Source organism: Primulina huaijiensis, chromosome 18 (genome assembly GCF_012295235.1).
Source record: "Primulina huaijiensis isolate GDHJ02 chromosome 18, ASM1229523v2, whole genome shotgun sequence".
Classification (NCBI taxonomy): domain Eukaryota; kingdom Viridiplantae; phylum Streptophyta; class Magnoliopsida; order Lamiales; family Gesneriaceae; genus Primulina; species Primulina huaijiensis.
The window spans coordinates 18093499-18110135 of NC_133323.1; the positions used below are offsets into that span (position 1 = coordinate 18093499).

Here is a 16637-nt window from a genome sequence, read left to right on the forward strand (position 1 = left end):
TATATCACAAAAACGAAAATAGGTCTACACGTAATTTTCTTTATAAAAATTGTTGAATTTGTGTTGTCGCAATGATTTCTTCTAATATTAAGATATATCAACTAGGACTACTCTTTACCAAGATGATTAAATATTTTTTTTTTCTTCTTTATTCAATCGGGTTTTTTGTAGTGTCAAACACTATACCCTACAATTGATATCTGTCTAAAGTCATATTTTCACTTTCAATAAATTCGAAACAAGATTAGGGAAAGGATCTCTATCATATTTTCACATTTATAAGTTTCTTGTTTGATCGCTATCAAACTATAGTCGTCATATTTCAACTCCTTGAAATATGACTATCTTAACGGGAACACGGAATCTGATACTTGTGTGATCCTCAATGGTTCAGGGATACAACTAGCTGTTGGTTCACATCTCTATGTGATCTATGTGATTCATAATAACATTTATTCTTATTTGGGTTTACTCTAGTTAACCCCATTTTTTAATCAACACTTTAATTAAAAATGTCAGAACTTATTTCTGATTGTACCAATCGGATCATGGTAAGAAAGTCTAATAGCATCGCCTCATGATCCCCTAGGTATCACTGATAGTGCCTGCAAGAACCTTTAGTCATTGGTAGCGTATAGTACGGTCCCTTCAACACATATATCACAATCGAATCTACAATTATTGATGTATCGAGAGTTGCATATTAATTCGATAACAATGTGATTTATCTTTGAGTACTAATAGTGGCATGATATGTGCAACTAGGAAAACACATTTCGCTAAAGCACATTTCTTGCACTGGCCAGAGACTCCTTGCACTATTAACTTATCAGATCATATATGATATCTTCATCCATAGGCAAACGGTGAATCCCTGACTACAATGCATTTGCTCATATGTATTTCGAAACTATACACAACCTCACCACCTGATGACCCTCAATGGAGTTGGTAAACGGATCAAAGTGCATGCTAGTACGTATAGCCATTACATTTTCCCGGGTTAAAGGACTAATGTTGTACAACCATTACCGCAGACTATTCTACTCTATAAGTGAGAACCAGTTGGATAGTCCGAGGGAGCGTTGTTCAGTGCATCATCATATGATCACACATCCGTATGAATGGACATCTCCATGCTCTTGCCAATGAAACATGACGTTTACATCACAGATGCTAGTCTCGGCTCGAGCGANTTACGTTGCGAGACAGTTACATTAGAGTCAATAAAAGTATGGACCACAAGTTGGCTAACCGAACACCTACTCTAATAAAATGTACATCAATGTTACACCAATGTCACTTTGGTGTTATGTAGAAACAATAATTAAATTATGGGAAAAAACAAAGATAACTAATTAAGACATAAATTTGACATTATAGAGAACAAAAATTACAAAAAGTGATGTATACCAAATCAAAATTATACTTTTCTGAAAAAGCAATTCATATTTTCAAACCATATTCCATTTATTGTGTTTTTTTAAAAAAATATTTTATCTATCTATCTATCTATCTATATCTATATATGTGTGTGCACATATATATATAGATATAGAAAATATCACATTAAATATATGTACCTTATGTACTGCATTAATGGCGAAATATGATATTAAATAGAAGTACATAATGCATTAACGAGAAAACATCATACTAAATGTAAAAAAAGGAAAAACAGATTAAATTTACACTTTAAAGAATGTAAGCAGACAACTGGGTTTATGAATGTATTATGCCCTTTAAAAAAAATTTGTTTTTTTAAATATTAAAAGAAACATCATATTAAATTTACTTTTTAATCTCGAGACTATAAAAACATATTTAGAATTAAACTGTTTTAAGATCAAATGTTTAAAACTAGGTCAAAAGTTAAAATTTTTTTTTATACTCGTTGCAGCGCTTGTCGCACTTACTTGGATGTCATTGAATCGGGCTAGTAGGCCAATGAGTCCGTAGAGATGTATGTCTATCTGCTGGTGTAGTCTCATATCCTTTAGAGATCACTCTTAATCTTTCTCCGCAGCCGATCATGACCTCATCAGAGACATTATTACCCGTTAAGATCTGATACCACTCTTTTACGTCCTACCTAGCCAACCAGATCAAGCGGCCCAACGTTAGTAACTTGACGTACGAGAACTTTTCAGGAAGTCACTCATTCCAATATTATTCTTAATCATGCATTCTTAACTCAAAGTACCCCAAAAAGTACAGAAATATACTTCTTGAGGGACTTGAACCCATGATCTCACTCTGATATTAGTTATAAAACCGAGCGCTGTCGTTTTACTAAAAGTTTTGGCTGGTGGTGACAGTGCAAATAAAATCTTTTTTAAACCATATAATAGTTCAAACATCACAAGTCGATTGCTCTTCCAGAAAGGACAACTATTGCATCCAACATTCTCTCTCTCAATAATTTCACGCCTTACAATCAATGAGAATCAAACTCATGACCTTGGCTCTGATATCACTTGTTGGGATAAAAATAGAATTTAGAGATGATGAATAAACTCATATAAAATATTTTACTAAAAATTGATGTGGCTTTAACATTTATTGGATGTTAAAACCCTTTCTTGAACGAATATACTTAATTAAACCATAAAAAATAGTTTAAGTACGAAAGCGGTCCAGCTACACTAGTGATATATATAATCTAATCAATGCAAGCAATCAATCAATCAACACAACAGTTAGATAAAAGAAGACTGAAGTAAATGCGCAAATTAAATGGACAAGATATTATGGATGTTCAGAGATAACAACTCTTATGTCAACTCTTCTTCCACTTAGGAAGAAATTAACTAAAAAACTTTGATTTATATTTGCACAAATTTACTTCGATTAAGACTTATCATACAGCTTAAGTCAAAACTCTTAGTATTATCTCAACACAACAATTTTTCACATGTTTAAGAACCCTCGATTCACCAAAAAACAAATTTTCCGACAATTAGCTTTGAACGACTAGAATTGATAGGGAAATACAGGTTGATCTTTGATGATTTGATATGAATAAATAGACGTGTGCTAGGTGAACAGTTTGATATCTTAGAAAAAATAAGTGTGCTCGAGATCTTGTATATTGCATACATTGAATACTTGAACCTTGTTGATTTCTTCGTGATTATGAAGTTTTGAATCTTCATATATATATCCGAGGTCTTCCAACTGTCGGAAAATTTTATAAATGATCATTTGTACTTTCTCCCTACGTATTGATATGGACAACCTTTCTTCATCATACACTGCGTTAAATGTTCATTTAATGGTCCTTTGCTTTTTACGATTTAGGAGCTTTTAGCCTCCGAAAAAAGTTGATTAACTCTTAACATTTTAATAAACATTCATATCAATTGAGAGTTGATAAGATATCATGCTTGACACTTCATCTAAAAGTCATTGAACGATTTGAGTTGTTGTCTCCATCTTCATTTGTAAATGTATGACTGGTTAGAGTTGAACGGTTTGCTACTGAGTATTTTTCCGATAAAGCGGTCTGGTCCATGAGTTCGCTTTGATACCACTTTTTAAAACAGATTGCTTGTCATTTTACTAAAATTTATTTATTTAATAAATGAAGAGAATCTTGATTAATTGATAAATATTTATTTATTATTAAATTTTTTTTGAAAAAATAATATATGATTTTATAAATATATTTTTCTATTTTTTATTAATAATCGTTCCAATCATCAAAATTTCAAATGCAATGGTAAAAAAAATAATTTAATATTAATAGATTGTTATCTTCTTTTCTAAAAATAATAAATAATTTTTATATAAATTTTTTTTATATAATATTTAAATTTAAATAGATATATTACACTATATCAAAAAAATTAAATAATTAGTAAGCACTAAGCACTTCTATTTACTGAATTTAATAATTGATTATATGAAATAATACCAGTAGATTGCACAAGTGACATAGTTCAACAGTAGGGAATGCAATTTACCGATTTCTGTTTCTTTTTATGTTTTTTTAAGTGTCTTTTTATGTTTTATTATATGTACATATGTCTGGTGAACGTTTATTTTGTTATTTTTTTAATGATTTGTTATTATCTATATTATATTATTATTAAGTATGAGACTCTTAGAGTAACTAATTTATAAGACACCAAAATATTTATTTCTATAATTACTTTTCTTACCCGACTAAAAATAACTCCATATTTTACAAAGAAAAATATAAACAAAACTTTCTTTTTAAATTGAAAATAATTTCGTATTCATTGTTTAATATTATCTGATCAAATTTAAAATAAGAATAACATATACAACGTGTGTTTTTTTTATTAGTTATTATTATTTTGGCGTCAGAAATCGAGATCTTTGTCGGTCGGTGTGTTCAGTGATGGCTGTCTTTTTGTCCGTTGTATGATAATTGCTTTAGTTGGACACACTCGATAATTCCATGGTTTGTGGGTCAAATATTTCTTTAATGTTTCCTTACATATTATGGCAGACAATAAAATAGGTTCACATAACATCACACACCAACATATTGGCGGATATTATGGTATAATAAATTTGAACATCATTTTCTAGTACTAATCCTAAATAAAATACTAAAATAAATATTAAATCAATTCCTAAAAAAGACCGTTTTAAGGCTTTAGTTGAACCAACTCTATAATAACTTGTTTTGTAGATAAGGATATAAATGAATCAATCTGCTCACAAGGTACTCGGAACTCGTCTCGATAAAAAGCTTGTTCGAGATCGATTGTTAAACTTATCGAGCCGAGCACGATCTTAAGAATATTCGACTCGTTAACTCGCGAGCTAGGCTAGTTTTTTGGGCTACGAATTTTTGTTNTGCTTTTTACGATTTAGGAGCTTTTAGCCTCCGAAAAAAGTTGATTGACTCTTGACATTTAAATAAACATTCATGTCAATTGAGAGTTGATAAGATATCATACTTGACACTTCATCTAAAAGTCATTGAACGATTTGAGTTGTTGTCTCCATCTTCATTTGTAAATGTATGACTGGTTAGAGTTGAACAGTTAGTCTGAGTATTTGTCCGATAAAGCGGTCCGGTCCATGAGCTCGCTTTGATACCAATTTTAAAACAGATTGTTTGTATATTAAAATTTATTTATTTAATAAATGAAGAGAATATTGATTTATTGACAAATATGTATTTATTATTAAAATTTTTTATTGAAAAAATAATATATGATTTTATAAATATATTTTTCTATTTTTTTATTAATAATTGTTCCAATCATCAAAATTTCAAATGCAATGGTAAAAAAAATAATTTAATATTAAAAGATTGTTATCTTCATTTCTAAAAATAATAAATAATTTTTATATAATAATTTTTTATATAATATTTAAATTTAAATAAATGTATTACACTATATCAAAAAAATTAAATAATTAGTAAGCACTTATATTTACTGAATTTAATAATTGCTTATATAAAATAATACAAGTAGATTGCACAAGTGACATAGTTCAACAGTAGGGAATGCAATTTACCGATTTCTGTTTCTTTTTATGTTTTTTAAGTGTCTTTTTATGTTTTATTATATGTATACATATGTCTGGTGAACGTTTATTTTGTTATTTTTTAATGATTTGTTATTATCTATATTATATTATTAAGTATGAGATTCTTAGAATAACTAATGTATAAGACACCAAAATATTTAATTATATAATTATCTTTCTTACCCGACTAAAAATCACTCCATATTTTACATAGAAAAATATAACCAAAACTTTCTTTTTAAATCGAAAAACTTTTCAAAATTGAAAATATATTCGTGTTAATTGTTTAATATTATTTGATCAAATTTAAAATAATAATAAATATACCACATCTATTTTTTATTAGTTATTATTATTTTGGCGTCAGAAATCGAGATCTTTGTCGGTCGGTGTGTTCAGTGATGGGTGTCTTTTTGTCCGTTGTATGGTAATTGCTTTACTTGGACACACTCAATAATTCCATGTTTTGTGGGTCAAATATTTCTTTTATGTTTCCTTACATATTATGGCAGACAATAAAATAGGTTCACATAACATCACAGACCAACATAATGGCGGATATTATGGTATAATAAATTGGAACATCATTTTCTAGTACTAATCCTAAATCAAATCCTAAAGTAAATTGAGATAGGGATATAAATGAATCAATCTGCTCACAAAATACTCGGAACTCGCCTAGTTTCTTGGGCTACGAATTTTTGTCTCACATTGCTATTTTAGTGAAATTTAAGAGATTGAAAATGCTATAAAATGGAGATTGAAAATGCTATAAAATGAGAAGCATACCCCTTAAATTATCATATCTTAGTTGTTCTTTTGACTAAAAATTAAAATGCTTGAAGATCTCTAAAACGAGCTTGTTTAACAAGTTCGAAAATAAGATTTTTTAATGAGATAAAAAACGAGCCTGCTTATGAGTTGAGCTGAGCTTGAGCCATGCTCATTAAATATGATAAACAAACTATTAACAAATCGAGTTCGAGCTTTTCGCATTCTTAATAATTTTCAATTGAGCCGAGCTCGAACTTAATTATAAAAGCTCGAATCAAGCTCGAGCCTATATATTTATCCTAAACGAGTCGAACTCGAGCCTGATAATGTTTGACTCGCCTCGTTTACATCTCTATTCATGGGTCAAATATTTCTTTTATATTTCTTTACATATATGACAGTCAAGAAAATAGTTTCACATAACATCACATAAATATATTGGGAGAGATTATGATATAAATTGGAAAACACCATGTTTTACTACTCCTAACTAGCTTGATTGTAAGATCTATAATACCACAACATCGTCACATCGAAAATTAAAAACCCACTACTTCCATAAACATCCCCCTATAATTCTTAACTTAAAAAAATAACATTTTGTTGGTTCCCACTAATTCACACATCATTCTATATTTTTTATTTACTATCTTTATTTATAATATTTATTTATATACTATCATAACTATATATTTATGTTTTCATCTTAATTAATTTATTAATAATATATATTAATTTTAAATATTAAATTAATTTCAATATAATTATTAAATGTAATTAAAATTTTCACTAAAATATTATCGATAAATAATTTATTTATTTAAAAAGAAACAGTGAAACATTAGACAATAAAAACATTACAATGAAATCATAAAAACAACAAAATTAAAATTTTAATAGTTAATAATAAATTTATTTTCCACTAATCACATTTGTAGCATGTCCAGATATATTCAACCAAGTTGGCCCGAAGCCGATGATGTACTTATCTATCACGAGCTCGCTATATTTTGGAGGTACTACCGGAATTCTTGGGTAGATCCTATCATTATTCGTGTCGGTGAATGAGAGTCTTCATCCGACTAATTGAACGATGCATTTCTCTCATCCTCAATAATCATGTTGTGCAAAATAATGCAGGTGTATGCGATATTCCTTTAGTTATTCTTGTACCAAGATCGCATAAGACCTCTAACTATAGCCCAACGAGTTTGGAGAACTCCAAATGCCCTCTCCTTGAATTCTTCTCTTGGGATCCTAAATACTGAAAGCTTTTGACAAACGTAGTCCATTCTATGTAGATACCATCGTTAGATAGTATCGTTTTGAATATGATTAGAAAAATAAAGTGAAATTAACATCCAGATCATCTCCTAGTAGGATGATGTTGAATAACGATGGTTCGTTAAGAACATTTATATCCTTGAGCGACCCTGAGATATCAAAAAAAAAAAAAAAACATGTCATCTCCACAAGTTTGCAGATGCGATCGCTTCGATAGTTATTGTTGGACGCCATAATCGACTCTAGTTCACTGAAATTTCCAAGTGATGGGCAGTTCTTCCATTCCCAATGCATGCAATCAAGGCTATTCATCATTTCAGGAAAGTCATGTTTCTGCTCTTGCATTTCAAACAAGCATTGATGTCAGCAACATTGGGTTTCCTCAAATATCGGGTCCCAAACAAATCGATTACACATCGGCAGAAGTTGACCAAGAAATCCAGGGAAATTCTTTCACCCATCCATACATACTCGTCCGATGAGTCGGTGGGGAGCGCATATGCCGATTCTCGAATAGCCGTCATGCATTTTTGAAGTGGCGAAAACTTTTTTTTTTCAGTTGCGGATGCGTCTCCCTGCAACTGATAATACTTTGACTGATTTGTTAAGGCATTGACTATGCGAACATATAAATTTTTTCGCATTCGAAATTGTTGTTGGAATTCTTCTGCGTTAAATGTCGGAACATCAGAGAAATAATCTCGGACAAGGCGAGAACACTTTTCGATACCATACTGATGAGATTCAGGATATCTTCCAATGTCTCATTGGTGTGACTCTATCCAAATCTATGTGTCTTAAGACTGATGAAGAGATAAAAACTATGAGCCGCATTCCATATGCGTCTGCCATAGGCGGTATTATGTACGGCATGATATCTATTCGACCTGATATTGCATATGCACCGAGTGTTGCAAACAGATATCAGTCGAATCTCGGTCTACTGCATTGGAAAGTAGTGAAAAACATTCTTAAGTACTTGAGAAGAACTAAGAATTTGTTCTTGGTATACGGAAGTGGAGAACCAAAATTTGAAAGCTACACTCATTCTAGTCCAACTAGTTTAATTAATTAATATTTCAAAGTCCATTAAGAACTTTAATTAATTAACATGTTGCCTATTATACATACTCCAATTACATTTAATTTAATCTTTTACAAATTCAACATTTAAGTTTCATATTTTAAACTTTCAATTTTCCATAAATTCAACTCTTTGAATTTACTATATCAAAATTTTATATAAATTCAACTATTTGAATTTATTGTCTTAAAGTGAAAAAATCTAATACTTGTGTGACCCTCAATGGTTCAAGGATACAACTAGCCGTGGGTTCACAACTCTTTGCGATTCATGACTTCGTCTTTTATTCGAGCTTACCCTAAATAACCTCATTCTATGTACCAACATTTAATCACGAGAATGTCAAAAATCATTTTTTCTAATTAAACTAATCGAATCATGGTAGGAGAGTCTAGTAGTTACACCACATGATTTCTTAGATATCATTGATAGTGTCTACAAAAAAACAATCGGTTATGATTAACGTACAGTACGGTCCCTTCATCTCATATATCTCGATCGAATCTACAACCATTGGTTCATCGAGGGTTACATATTAGATTCGATAGCTATGTGATACATTCATAAAATATACATAGTGTCATCGCATGCACTGGAGAACTCGTCCTTAATGTACATCTTACACTCTGGCCAGAGATTTCATGAACTAGTACTTCGTTAGATCACATAGAATATCCACACCCGTAGGTGAGCGATGAATTCCCGACTACAATGCACTGACTCCTACTCATGTCGCAATCGCACTCAATCTCGCCACCTTGTTACCCTCGCGGAGTCGGTAAACAAGTCAGAGCACAATCCTAGTATATAGAGCCTTTGTTTTGTTCCGGATAGTAAAAACTAATGATGTACAATCATAATCATGAACTTTTTCTCTCGATGAACGACAACCACTTGGAAAGTCTGAGAAAAGATTGTTCGAGATAATCATCATATGATTACTCATTTGCAAGATTGGACATCTCTATGCCCCAACCAAATAACATTGTACACAAAATCACAAAAACTAGTCTCAAGCTCAGGCGTCATTTATCCTTGTTTTTAGGCGGCTTTATCGACTATAAACAAATTTAGAATATACAGTGTTAACAAACGAGTTTCAACATCTAAATACGATTAATTTGTATTAAAATATAATCAAAGTCTTTATCTATGTTGAATGTATGGGTATACAGATAAAGTAAAAAAAAACAATGAAATATAAATTATATTAAAATGATGACTGTTCATTATAACTGAATCAATAGCTTCCTTAACCAATAGATGACTTACGTGACATTTACTCTAACAATACATATGCTCTAGTCGCTTGTTATAATAAAAAGCCAGAGGCTTGATTCAGACTTAAGAGGGTCCGATTGTAAAATAAAACAGCATGGAGGCAAAGCACAGTCCTAAATTGTCAATAAGGGTAATGTTGAGTCCAAAAAGAACATGTAAATTATAAAGAAGGCGTCTGACGCATGACCCAAACTAAAAGGATGTTATTTTAAAATCAAGGGAAATACTTCATGAAAATCAAAGAAAAGGGAATGCAGTTCTAGCTGAACGTCGAATCGGGGTCACTTCCACCAACTTTTATACATCAGTTGGAGTTCGTATTGAATCAAACTTTTGGGGACTCTGGATCCAAGAGTTTCATGGTTCCAGACAATGCTTTGCTGCTATCACATGCCACAAATGCGACCCTTGAAATCATACCCCGGCATGTTTTTCCTTGGACCCAAGACAGGAAATGGTAAAAAAGAGAGTTACAGTACAAGTACATTGGGTACACCAAGAGAATAAAGAAATCAAACCCTTCCTAATACATTCATAAAATAACATCAGCTACATACTACCACTTCATTGCTCGATATACAAAAATTGTATTTTCTGAAAAATATCATCAATGCATTGTTTCAACCTTTTTCTCCTAATAAATGCAAGTGAGAAATTTCAGGCTAACCAAATTCAGCTCATTCGGAAACTGAAGTAATTCTTCAGGATTCTCACCTTTTGTTCCAATCCGCCATGTATCTGAAAAGACTATCTAAAATGCAGAAAGTTACATACACGACATTAAACATCAAACAAAAACAAACAGAATCCAAAGAAGAAAAACATCCGCAGAGATAAAAAGTACGTTTTTATCAACTCAGATTATGAACTGCAGCATAACGTTCTTTATTAACAGAAAAGGCTAATGAATGTATTGATAGAACCTAAAGTCAAAATACAGCTTGAAAATCCTTGCCTACTGTTTTAAATAATGTGTGAACTGAGCTTCTGTAAACTTCTTTCCTGTTCATTTAAAAACAGTTTGCAAAAGGTCCTCTCAATTACCTTTTCTCATACTTTAAAGATAGATTGGAATGACTAATTTGTATTATTTTTTCTCTAACTTGTGTTTTCAAAATGTTATAATGTTGTTATATTCTTTTAGCCATTCTAGAGTGGAAACTTCTCTTAGGAAACAAATCAATTGATAATAAATAAGCTCCAAAAAGTGTCATATACAACAAAAAATCTGTGCTATACTTCACAACACAGGATGAGTTTGAACAATATTCTCATAGCAGCAAATATAAAGTTCCTGAATCAAATTTGGTTAAGCAACAATCTATGTTGCACGGATATGGTAAATTTTAAAAATAGAAGATATGATATTTTAGAGGAGAAGAAAGTCAGAAACTATATAGAGTAGAGCAGAAAGTCAGAAACAATAGGGCATACATGCGTCAGCGGCAAGCGGCGAGGGACGCAAGCAGCGCCGGCCTGACAAAGATTGGTAGAAAGATCGATTACAAAGATGTGCAGCATGCTTAAAACGCCCAAAGTCCAATTATATTTAATTGATTATTTTCCATTTAGTCCTCAGAAATTTCAACTTTTTTCAATTAACACCAAAAGCTTTTAAAATTTGCAATTTTGCCCAAACTTATCGGGAAAAACGATCGTATCCAAAACGTATCTGACTGGTCAAACATCCAAAAAGTCAACAACACGGATTTTGTTGTATCCGACGCAAGTATTTGCATGTCGTATTCGTATCCGTGTCCCATATTTAAAAAAAATATTTGGAGTACAACAATTGAAAAGAAAACTAAAAGGACAAAAAATGCTAACCATATCGTCGAAATAGTCATCAAAAGTTACATTCTCGCCACCTTTGGAAAACTGCATCGTCAAATACCCATTCTTAGGATAAACATTAGTACCGAACAACTTCATTTGACCCTGCAGGTTTCAGTGAATTGAATAGCATGAGCATGTGCTAAATAAGGTTAAATTTGATCTAACTAATTTATCAGCCTCTCGAAGTGTATTCATGGTGAAAAAATGAGTCTAGATTGCATTTGCAAGATCTACTTTAATAGTCTTCCATACATAATATAAGGTACAAAACTTGAAGCACCACCAAACAAAAACAGAGACAACTTCCAGTGAATAATCCTGGTTCCAGTTAGCTAAAAAGGCAAACAAAAGGATAAAATGGAGGGAAACAGGACAATCGAAACAACAATTAGAACATACCTGGGGGGAATCGAGTAGAGGACTGGGTTTTTGGTGCCTAGATCCTCGAGCTCGCCTATTTTTAAACCAGAAATGGGGCCGAGGAGACCCGAAAACAAGGAGAGATGCATGCTCCTCCGCTGTTACTTCCTCAATATATCCTTGCCAGGGCCCAAGAGTTGTCGGCGGAGCTGATTTAACCGGATTCTGAGAAAAATGTGTCGAGAAATGGCAAACTAGACATCAAAAGTGTAGGTTGCTTCAAGGAATTCAGTAATTTTGACAAATGTGACTTTTTTTTTCTCATTCGCAAAATATAGGAAGAAGTTGTAACTATTTGACAACACTACGATTAATTGAACAGTGTCCGACTGTCAAATATTACTGGAGGAAATGTTGGTAGCATTCTTTTGGCTTTTCCTGTCTCCCCTTGTTCAACAGGAACATGGAACTAGGGAATTGTTTGGAAGTAAATGGAGAAAAATTCTGTTTTTCAAGCCATTCTTAGAACTTACCGCAGGGATTGTTCCTCATGTTTTGAAGGTAAACGTATCAAGAACTACTCCCTTCCTTCGCACTTCATCGTATAACTGCTGAGCTCTGTCCACAAATCCAAGTTTTCCGTATCCACGAATCAAAACAGAGTACGTAACAGGATCAGGGCACAATTTTTTACGACTCATTTCTTCCACCAACATAATAGCCATGTCCATGCGATTTACCTTGAAAAATCCATCAATTAGGCATGTATATGTAACAACAGAAGGTAAAATGTCCCTCAGTATCATCTCTTGGAACAACTCCCACGCCGCTCTCATATCTTTGCTCCTGCAAAATCCAGCTATCATTGAGGTGTAAGATATTTTATCAGGATTTAAACCCTTTAAGATCATTTCCTTGAATAGATTGTACGCCTCTTTCACCCTTCCCGTGGTGGACAAGACATTAATTAAAATTGTGAATGTGACAGGATCAGGAGTAATCCCACCCTTCAACATACTTGAATACACCATAACAACCTTCCTCAGATTTTCTTGTCTGGCAAAACCATCGATGAGCATGCTATAAGTTACAACATTAGGGAACATATTACATTTAAGCATTACAGGAATAAGCTCTAAAGCCTTCTCTATTTTACGATCTTTGCACAACATGTTGATGATCATGCTATATGTAATCGTGTTCGGGATTGTTCCATGTTTCTTCATTTCATCAGTAAGTTTTAAGGCATCTTCCATCAGCCCTTCATTACAGTATCCATCTATTACATGGTTGCAAATAAAAGTATTGGGGAAAATACCAGCTTTTGCCATAAAATCAAAACACTTGAAGGCTTTCCTAAAGGAACCAATTTTACAGAATCCAAGGACTAAACTCTCATAACTCGCAGCGTTAGGAGAGAGATTATTTTTTATCATCTCCTCTAAAATCCCATGAGCAGATTCCATGTCTCCCTGAGTACAAAATCCAGCAATTAAGATATTGTAGGCATGCTGATCATATTTATATCCAGAATTCCCAACCTTTCTAAATAAATCAAATGATATATCCATTAATCCTCTCTTACAGAGACCGTTTAAAAGAGAGCTATATGTAACAAGGGATGGTTTAATATTACACTTTTCCATCTCTTCAAACAAGCTAAGACCTTTATCAACATCTCCAAATCGGCAAAAACCATCGATCAAAATACTATAACTATATACATCTGGTGCAATCCAACAGGTCTTCATTTCGTCAAAAACTTGCAACGCTTTATATGGTTCTCCTCTATTGACAAAAGCACTAATAACGCTATTGTAGCAATAACAGTTGAGCGGCTGGCCGTTTCTTCGTAACTCGTGAATAAAGTTCAAAGCAACCTCAATAAGTCCAACTCTACAAAGTCCAAGAATGTATGTACCATATGTCACAATAGAAGGGTTAACACCAGAAGCCTCCATTTCTTCCAGAATATCGGTTGCTTGCTCCATACGCACTCCATCTTGGCCACAATGCCTATTGCAGTAAAAGTTCATCATAATTGTGTAGGTGTAAACAGTAGGCACTGGTCCATGGTTTTTCATTTCTTCGAATAAAGTCACAATGAACTCCTTTTCATTGGATTCCACCAAACATTTAAGCAAAAAATTGCTTGCACGAATGCCTGGTTGAACCCCAATTTTCTTCGCCTGGGTGAAAGCATCAACAGCATTTTCAAGAATGATACTTGAAGCAAAAACCTTGATAAGCGCATCTGCTAGAACAACTGATCCTTCTACTTCATGAGGACAATCAAATACAGTGTAGAACATACCAAACAAATCCAGCCCAGCTTCTCGATAATAACAAATAAGATCCCTCAGCAAGGCACACACTTCCAGCTCCATTCCCGCACGAGAATATATATGTAGAATAATCTTAAAACCAATAATCGAATTGTCAAAGCCATACTTCTTCACAGCTCCTGTAAACCGTATTTTTCTTGCAACGGACCAGTTTAGAGACTTAGCTATTCTAGCAACACAAGAAAACAACTTAATTCTTTTACCATGATCAATACTTTGTATCGGAACATCGCATTCATTTTCCGAATTGCTTTCACAATTTGAACTGGCATAATCAGTGACTTCCAACAATGAAACTCCGGAGACACTACTGAACGTATAGCAAAAGCAGTTGTTTTTAGCAGTTATCCACCTACTACACAAACCCAACTTATGAAATATTCCAGATCTTAAACTGAATGACGTATTTCTAGAGAACAAGCAAGCACCCATAAAATAAAAATTCGATCTTTGTAGTTTTCAGGTCAGCAGAAATACTAACCGCCAGCTGTTCGTCCATAGCATCAGGGAAAATTGGAAGATGGTGAAACAACCGCAGCGGCGGCGAAAGATGACTGTGGTGCCAGCAAAACTGAAAAAGGGGGGACTACAGACCAAAAGAACGGGTCTTTCGGCCCAAAATTGCTATTCAGGCTCGTCTTCCATCAATCTTCCTCTCTCGGAACATTCCGCTGGCCCCCAGAATAGGCTAAATACCTAATTAATCGATCGACATTGAAATTCTATTTTTATTTTTAAACCAAAAGAAAAGCACCCTGGAATGGCAGCGTCCTTAATTGCTGGCAGCGGATGCTGCAAATCTGCCACCAGCATTATTTTTATTTTTTAAATTTTATTATTATTATTATTTTTTTAGAACATGAACACGCTTGATATTTTTCTAAGATTTTTTTTCCATTTGATTATTTGAATTGGTAAAAAGAAAAAGAAAAGACAGAAAAGCCGGTGCTGTTTGTGAAAAAAAAAGATGGTACTATGAGTCTATGTATCGATTATAGAGAGTTGAATAGGGTCACAGTCAAGAACAAATATCCGTTACCCCGAATTGAAGATTTGTGTGATCAACTACAAGGAGCTTCGGTATTTTCAAAGATAGATATTCGGTCTGGATATCACCAGCTGATAGTGTAAGGTCCGAAATTAAGACGACGTAATCCAACTGCATGCAAATCTAAGAAATATGAAAAATGGCAAATTAAGTTATTTTAATTGCTTAATTAATTATGTGACATGCATGATTATATGTTAAATAGGATTTTATTGTCATTATGCATAAAACTGTATTTTTAAGGGTTATTCAAGTTGCGATAGAGAAACGGAGACCGAGAGCTGAAAAACGTAAAATGTTTTTATTAAATTATTGATTTTAATTATTTAAAATATGGATGATGCTTTTTCATATTTTTGAAAATAAGGGGTTTTGAGGTGAATTTATACGCTGAGATGTAAATTTTATCGTGTTGGTTTTTCAACAAAAATACGAACATTTTGGCAACCCGGATAATAAATCACAAACTTATTTAAACAAAACTATTTTTAATATTTTAATTAAAGACTAATGAGCCTAATTAAACCCTTAATAGGACTAAGCCTTGTTGGTAAAATAATTAAGTAAATAATATGTTAAACCCACCCCTTAACCCTCACATCACACGCCACTTTTTAGAATCCCCTCCCCAATATCACACGACACACACACAATTTAAGAGGAAAAAATTCGAAACAAGCTTCAAAGGTTTCAAGCCAAGGTCCCGTCATCATCGTTCTTCGATTCGTCAACGAATAATTGTGCGTTAAATACGCAAAGGCACGCATATTTCTTTCTTTCAAAACATCATCACATCATAATATGTTTTATGCATGAAAAGTATGGAAAACAAGTGACACTTTTGTTTTATTTTCGTTTTGTACATGACATGAAAATTCAAGCATGGTGTATGATCCAATAACATGTATATTGTGTTGTAAAGGGGCTGCAATGAATTAGGATTTGAACAAGCACTGTTTTACATGAATTTAGAGTCTTAGAACAAGCCACAAAATGCTGCACAAAACGAAACACAAAGCTGGTACCATGTTGATGTCACGGTGGCTTGGAGGGGTTCGGATTTCGTCTTAGGGGCGTGGCTTGTTGTTGGCTTGGGGCCAGGGCTAGCCAG

The 16637-nt window shown here is 32.9% G+C and overlaps 1 protein-coding gene across 5 annotated transcripts; it reads right to left on the reverse strand.

Moving 5' to 3' along the window:
* Positions 1–9899: 9899 nt before the first annotated feature.
* On the reverse strand, positions 9900–15271 carry LOC140964197 (uncharacterized). Of its 5 annotated transcripts, XM_073423770.1 has the most exons (4): positions 12173–15271; positions 11765–11875; positions 11372–11413; positions 9901–10688 (listed from the first exon to the last, which is right to left on the reverse strand). In XM_073423770.1, the coding sequence occupies exon 1, from the start codon at positions 14908–14910 to the stop codon at positions 12682–12684; it is 2229 nt and encodes a 742-aa protein (XP_073279871.1). In that variant the 5' UTR covers positions 14911–15271; the 3' UTR covers positions 9901–10688; positions 11372–11413; positions 11765–11875; positions 12173–12681. The 5 variants fall into 5 exon arrangements, with proteins under 5 accessions (XP_073279869.1, XP_073279871.1, XP_073279870.1 ...); XM_073423768.1 differs by having other exon boundaries at positions 9900–10688; positions 11765–15271; XM_073423769.1 differs by lacking the exon at positions 9901–10688 and having other exon boundaries at positions 11371–11413; positions 11765–12358; positions 12667–15271.
* Between the last annotated feature and the right edge of the window lie 1366 nt (positions 15272–16637).

What these genes read in the sequence shown, in the direction of transcription:
- LOC140964197 (XM_073423768.1), bottom strand. Translation starts at nt 14,910, where the DNA reads ATGGGTGCTTGCTTGTTCTCTAGAAATACGTCATTCAGTTTAAGATCT.